General features: G+C 42.6%; 1 protein-coding gene across 1 annotated transcript; it reads right to left on the minus strand.

Moving 5' to 3' along the window:
• Positions 1–1,785: 1,785 nt before the first annotated feature.
• On the minus strand, positions 1,786–2,264 carry LOC110206930 (acyl carrier protein, mitochondrial-like). Its single transcript, XM_078148054.1, has one exon. It carries the CDS (start codon positions 2,256–2,258, stop codon positions 1,950–1,952), a length of 309 nt encoding a protein of 102 aa, XP_078004180.1. The 5' UTR covers positions 2,259–2,264; the 3' UTR covers positions 1,786–1,949.
• Between the last annotated feature and the right edge of the window lie 5,453 nt (positions 2,265–7,717).

The raw sequence follows: 7,717 nt of genomic DNA on the forward strand, positions 1-7,717 counted from the left end.
AGAGGTATGAAGGATTGCAACTGATCAAAAATTCAATTGACATTAATTAGGTACCAGGAAATTTCTATTTATTGGTCCATTAATTCTCCTAAGTGAAAGAAAGGGCAGTGAAGTCTCTGCAAATCAAGAGGTCTGATCTCCTTTCCTTTCTCCAACATTGTTTATTCTCTTTAAAAGAAATTGGGGTGAGGTGTTTTGTTTTATTTTAATTAAGGTCCTATCGATACAAATCTGAACAGAACAAGTCAGTTAGATTAAGTCCATACCCCCAAGATAGCCTAGCACATTTATTCCTAGCTTGATCCCAATATCATGGATTCAAAACGTGGCTCGAGTACTCACTAGTTGTGTGATGGCAGGCCAGTCTATAGCAGGCATAAATTACAATGGTAGGAAGACTCCTAAGAGCATTAGTTTCCTCACCTGTAAAACGGAACTAATAATACTTGTGCTAATTATCCCAAGGTTGTTATGAGAAAAACACTCTATAACTCTGAGCCACTCTTATTAAAAAAACATTGCTTGGGACTGCCAGGCTTAATGGAGCCTTCCCAGACTCTTTTGACTCTGCTATTCATCATCTAGATAAGCTTTAGGGCTAAGGGGGCCATGTTAATTATTTCCTCTGCAACCCTTCTTGATGTCAAGTGTCTAACTACAATAAATATCAAATGGCTGGTAAATAGAAAAGCCTTTGGCCTCTTTTTTATATCATCACAAACCATATTTCCTCTTTAATTTTCATCATCTTGCCCTGTGCTTACTTTAGAATTAAAGTACTGAGTGTCAAAGGATAGACTGGCTTAATTTGAAGAGTCTTGCTAAGTTCTTCATGGAATTTCTCCATCTCCTCATCCCCTGCAACAAAATGAACAAATGAATGGGAAAAATGGGAAATGGGAATGGGAAAATGAGAAATGGAAAAAGGGAAGGGAAAAAAATGAGAAAATGAGAAATGGGAAAATGGGAATGGGGAAAATGGGAAAATGGGGAAAATGGGAATGGGAAAAATGGGAGGGGGGGAGAATCTGTTAAGCAACTTTCTATGCAGAGGGCTGTGCTGAACACTGGAAATACAAATAGAAAATGCTACCTGGTTCCTGCTCTAAAGGAACTCACTCTCACTACAGTAGATATAAAACATCAAAGAAAGATCAGCTGCCAGGTCAATTGCAAGGCTGTACACCTGATGAGTAGCAAGGCCCAGGACTCCTTAGGTTATATCAGAGGGTCAGATAACAGTGCCCGAGTAGAAGAAGAGCCAGGGCAGATAGAGAGCTCTAGAGGAACTTAGAAAGCAGAATCAAGGCAGATGGTCCTCCATTTCAGCAGAAGGAATAGAGTTGATGATTCCCATCTCATCCATGTTTATCCACATGCAAGCATCTTAGATGGGTTCTGGGTGGCCCTGACCAAGGGTGGATCTTGGTCCACCACAAGAAAAGGCAAGAGGTAGGTTTCTCCCAGCTCCCACAGTGAAGAGTCTTCCTGCTGCCTGGCCTTCCTAAATGCATTGTGGGACAAGACTGGGTTAGGTTAGGAAAGGGAGCAAGGGGGTTAGGCAAAAGGGGGAAGGTCAGTCCCTGGGACAGTGAAATGAAAATAGATGAGGAGGTGCCAAATATAAATGTCACCTAGATTTCAATTTTTGCCTAGGGTCAGCTCTGGCTTTACACGTACATAAGATGAATAGTACCTGATATAAAGATATCTCAGCTATTCTGCCCCAGTTTACAGGGGCTAGCATCTTCCATCTTTGAATGAATTAATTAAAAAACATTTTTTTAATTTTATATATTTATTTTTTAAAGGCCAACACATATTTAGACAACTTAAATACAGTTCCAACAGAAACACTCCGACAAAAGCAGCAATGGTCTCACAATGTGTTCTCACATTCAGACGCTCGCTGGGATCATCCGAGTTCTTTGATTTGAAAAAAAAAACCTTTAATGGTACACGTCTTTCTTATCTGCAATGTAATCTACAATCTCTTGTGGACACATTAACTTTTCAGCATCTATGTCAGGAATTTCAAACCCGAATTCATCTTCCATGGCCATCATAATTTCTACTTGGTCTAAACTATCCAAGCCCAGATCTTTCATGAAGTGGGAAGATACTGAAAGCTTTTCTGGATCAATCTTATCATATAGTTTCAAGACATAGAGGACACGGTCCTTAATGCTCTCCAGTGTCAGAGGGGGCAAGTCACTACATTGGCGGCTCAGCTGTAGGAATATCCCTGAAACCTGCATGTGCGCAGCGGCTTGAAGCGCCGCTGCCGCCCCGCCACTCTCCTTCTCAGCCCCGCCACCAGCGCAGGGACCGAGCCGAAGCGGCTAGAGCAGGGCGAGTGAGCGAAGGGGGGGAGGGGGCGCGCGGGGGCGGGGGGGCGGGGGGCCGGGGCCTGGACGGCAGCGCCAAGGCCGCGGGCGGGCGGACAGAAAAAACATTTATTAAGGTCTGCGCTAGACACTGAGGATAAAAATACAGCTCCCAAAAAGGCTTTTACTTTATTTTCATTTCTTATTTTTGCATGAGAATTTCTTGGGAAAATTAGATAACCGTATCTAGATAAGTGGTTATTGATTTCAATTTCCTCCACCAAGGTATATCACAACCAGTGTATATACTGGTTAGTAACAGCGTGCTGTGCTGGCCATAGGACCCTGTCACTAAAGATAAGCCAATTATTCCTGACCAAAGTGGCCTCCAACCTGTCCCCAAATGGCAAAATTGAAATCAGGGTAAGACTTTTGCCCCTACTGCTGAGCAGCTGCATCTTTATGAATATGACTGCCCACATCAGGTGTCCAGCTCCCAGAAGCTATAGTTGTGACAAATCAATGCTACGCTGGAAAGGAGAAGAATTCTCTTGTCCAGTGGTTTCTCGGATCCAGTTTTCAGGAATACATCCGATAAGAATGAACCATTTTTGGAAATAGTTCTAGCTGATCCTCTCCTAACTTCAAAGGCCTTGCCCCTTCAGACTGCTCCATATACCCTAGAAAAGTAGCTCAGGTCTCCATCAATTGGCAGACTTCCTTTTCTTTGGGATAGTTTAGGAAGTTCTTCCCAGAAAATGGTACTATTGGCGTGTCTTGCTTTCTACAAGCATGAGGGAAATGAAATTGTTGCTATATCATTGTGGTGGATGTATACTTACCGGGAAAAAAGGGGATCCCTTTGTTGACTTGGTGGTAATTCTGACTCACAGGATGAGCTTGAGAGTCCTTATTCAGCTTCCATGGAAGAAAAGGGCAGCACCTCCAAGAAAGCCTCTAAGACACGCAAAGATCTGTATCATTCCCCTGATGTAGATTGCATCCATGTATCAAGCCCATTCAAAATTTCTTAGAAGATATAAACAAAACAGATAATCTTATTCAGTGAGCCTCTGATAATAAACAACAGTCAAAGAACATATCAGGTAGATGTTACATTTTCCAAAGGTATTTGCTACTGTGATTGAAGAGTGCAGAATCCAGGTGAGAAAGAGATTTACTGAATTTCAACATACATTTAAATGAACACCCTAAAGTACAATTGTGTGTGTGTGTGTGTGTGTGTGTGTGTGTATAATACCTAGGACAGAGTTGTTGTTGGCCTTTTCAAGCTAAGGTCTTTCCCAGGTCTCAGTTTGTCTCAGGTAATGCCCATTCAGTGACTAAGGCTAGGTAAGAAATGAGGCAAAAAATGGTCCCTTTTATCTAATTTTAAAAAATCAGCCTGGCAGGGGAAGACCCTCAAGGTTTCTGGTCAAAACAGAAACAATTACTTTTTACATTACTCTGAGCCAAGGGGGTGGGGGTGGGGAAGCCAAAACAATGACCACTAAGTGGTGCTTGGGCTGAGACCCATTGTTGGCCAATTAATGAGAACCTAAGCGAATTGGGTTTAAAAGTATGGTGCTTAAGAAAGAAATCTAGATCATAAACCCCAAAATATCTTGGGAGGTTTCAGAGATCAAAATTTATATTCCTTTAGGCAGAGCACCTGCAGGTAAGAGGAGAGGAGCTGTGTTGCTCTCTGGAACTTGTCAGTTGGGTCCCCAGTGGTACAGCTTGTACTACTCACAGGTACTCACAAATTGTTGTTTGTCCTTCATTCTTGAAGACATCAGGAATGACTTACAAATGGCTGTGCAAAGTTACCAGCCTCACTTTCTCCTCTGGAGCCATCTGGCTCCAGTGGCAAGACATAGATCAGGAAAACTGGATGTAGTGGGAGACCTTGGCATTTTATCAGCCCAGAGCTGAGCAGGAGAAGGAAAGTGAGTTGGATTACTTTCAGGAATTGCAAAGCTCATTTACTGATCCCAGGCTTCCCATAAAAACAAAGGCTCTTCCCTCCCCCTTCTTCTCCCCCCCCACAACTACTAACATTTTACTAGTGCTAATATATGGTAGTGAGACATGAAACACTACTCCCTATCAAAAACTAAAAATGAGTACCACACAGAGGGCAATGAAAAGACACAAGGTGGATGTGAACAGGCTACTACATGTAACCAATGAGAAATTCCAAAAAGCAGAAATAAAGAAAGGAGTTGCTTGCCAGCAAGAAGATGGGCTGGTCATATGACAAGAGGGAGGGAATGACAGGTGGACAACCAGAACGCTCACTTGGTACCTTACAATGTCAGAAGAAAGGGAGGAAAGCTATCAACATGTTGGGCAGACCTCCTGTGGTGATCTTTTGGGAGGAGAAGAGTCACACAGGATAGGGCAAGAATGAATGAATTATAGACTGCATTGCTGACTTCTTAATTAATAAGATCAGAGATTCATTTGATTATCTGAGTTTTAAGGCTTACAAAGTGCTCTATACATATTGTCTAATTTGAACCCAAACATGAAGACAATCCCGTGACATATACATATTATTATTATCATTTAATAGATGAAGAAACTGAAATACAAAAATATAAAGTGATTTGCCCATGGTACGTAGGTAAGAGGGAAGGAGGAGAAGAGAGAAGGAGAAGAGAGAAGGAGGAAAGGAGATATGGAAGAGAGGGAGTAAATGAGGGAAGGAAGAGAGAGAGGAGGGAAAGAAGAAAAGAAAGAAGTGAAGGAAAGGAAAGAGGGAGGAGAAAAGGAGGAAAGGGAAAGAAGGAAGGGAGGGAGGAAGGGAAGAAGGAAAGGAAGAGAGAAGGAAGAGAAGAAAGTAGGGAAGGGAGGAAGGAAACAAAGGAGGGAAGAAGGGAGGGAAGGGAAAAAGGGGGAAGAAGAGAGAAAGGAAAGAAAGGAGGGAAAGAGGGAGAGAGGAAAAGATGGAGGGAAGAAGGGAAATAGGGAGAGAGGGAAAAAGGAGGAATGGAAAGAGGGAGAGATCAAAAGAGGGAAGAAGGAAAAGAGGGAGACACAGAATCAGGGAGGGAGAAAGGAGAAGGGAAAAAGGGAGGAGGGAAAAAATAAGCATTTATTAAGCACCTACTATGTGCCAAGCCTTGTGCTAAGCACTTTACAAATATCTAATTTACAAATTTAATTTAATTTATAAATACAAATATTCATTTGGTCCTTAGAAGAGCCCTCGGTAGTAGGCACTGTTATCATCCCCATTTTACAGATAAAGGGGGACTATTTGCTTGATGTGATGCAGCATAACAATTCAGCTAAGGTCCCAAACCACAAATTGCTTCACTTAAAATCAGATGAAAACAAGTGTGTTTGGCAAACCTCACAGTGCAAATACCTGGCACAGAACTGTATCTGTTGCTTCAGAGGTTTGAAGTAGAACCAGGAATACCTTGAATTATTCTGAGTCCACATCTATCAAGGAATTTTTCCTTAGAATGCTCCTGTAAAATCAATGTGGATTGGATTTAGGATCATAGACCTAGATGTGGAAGAGATCTTTTTTTTTTTAGGCAATTGGGGTTAAGTGACTTGCCCAGGGTCACACAACTAGTAAGTATCAAGCATTTGGTCTGAGACCAGATTTGAACTCAGGTCCTCCTGACTTCAGGGCCGGTGTTCTATCCATTGCACCACCTAGCTGCCCCCAGAAGAGATTTCAAAGGCCATCTAGTTCACATGTAATAGGGGGCAGGGGGACTGGACAATGAGAACCCAGTCTTTTGAGCATGCCCAAACTGCTCTGCTCAGAACCAAACCATGGGGATGCTTGGGAACTTGTTTCTGGTAACCCACTTTTTCAGAGAAGAGAACAAGCAGCTGCGGTCCTTAGAATCTGTGAAGAGAGTCCAGGAAATGGATGCACAGACCATCGCAGACTTAGAGCAAGCTTTGTTTGAAGTGTCTGGCACAGGGGAAAATGAGAAAGGTAAAGACAATAGAGGGGCAAGAGGGTCTAAGAAATAATGTGCATGTCTGATCATGTGAAGTGGAGGGGGCTTCTCCCTGATTCAGAATTTGTATCCTTTAACTCTTCTGTCCACTTAATGTGAGGTGAAGAAAAGGGCTTAATTGGTTGCTGAGCCAGACCTGAGTATGCGTACAAAGGGTTTCAACAGGTGAACTCAATCTTTCTCTTTTCCCTATTAATGAGTAGGAAGAATTGCTGCAAGCCTGCAGGTGGGGAGAAGAGATGCACTATCTGTTGACACGGGGACCATGAATTTGTGCTAGGACCGTCTCTTCCGTCTCTGTTATGTTTATTATTTCCTCATCTTAAATGAAGAAGTAATGGAGATAGTATTACCTCATGAGCTTTGTGTGAGGCAATCATGGGTGAAGTGCTGAGAAGGAATACAAGGGCCCACAGGATCACAAGTCTAGAATTGTATTAACTATACCCATACAAGTATGCATCTCCCTAGATCAGGAGTGGGGGATCCTTTGGCCTCAAGGCCACATGTGGCCCTCTAGGTCCTCAAGGGCAGCCCTTTCACTGAATCCAAACTTCACAGAACAAATCCCCTTAATAAAAGGATTTGTTCTGCAAAACTTGGACTTAGTCAAAAGGCCTCACCCGAGACCTAGAAGGTCCTGCCCTAGACCTTTGCTTCCACAGGCAAGCACAAAGTCATAGTTGTATGGTGGGATACATGCCCCAATTGAGAGCCTAGAACACTGGGTCTTCGTACTTACGTCTAATTGTCATTGTTGGGCAGATTCACAAAGAATAATAATAATAACAGTTGCATTTACATAGCACCTTCTATGTGCCAGGCACCGTGCTGAGCACTTTACAGTTATTATCTCAATTGTCCCTTACAACAACCCTGGGAGGTAAGTACTCTTATTATGCCCATTTTAAAGATGAGGAAACTGAGCCAGATAGATATTAAGTAATTTTCCCAAGCTAGTAAATGTCTGAGTTTGAACTCAGGTCTTCCTAACACCAGGCTTAGAATTCTATCCACAGTATTACCTTGCTGCTCAATTGGGAATGGGAAAGGGACCTTGGGGGTTGGGGGGGGTGTTAATCAGTGGGTAGTCCAGACTGCAACCTATTGGGTTACCTATTGATCTTCCTACCTATTGATCATGAGGGTATTATGATTAGGAAGGTTTATTAACCTTGCATACCTGGCTTAACAAGGTTTGCTAAACAAATTATGATAAGGAAAGCCTTTCATTTCTTGCCTAAACGAAACTTACTAAACCAATTATTGGGTCCACAGGAACTTCCCAGTGCTTAGATGCCTGCCTGTGTCAGAAGCACAGAACAATTAACAGGGCCTGAGATGAAATACCCTTCAGGGGAAAAAGGCCTGGGTTCAATCATCGTCTGTGTGAAGATG

Source organism: Phascolarctos cinereus, unplaced genomic scaffold (assembly GCF_003287225.1).
Source record: "Phascolarctos cinereus isolate Bilbo 61053 unplaced genomic scaffold, phaCin_HiC Scaffold_1;HRSCAF=81, whole genome shotgun sequence".
Taxonomy (NCBI): Eukaryota; Metazoa; Chordata; class Mammalia; order Diprotodontia; family Phascolarctidae; genus Phascolarctos; species Phascolarctos cinereus.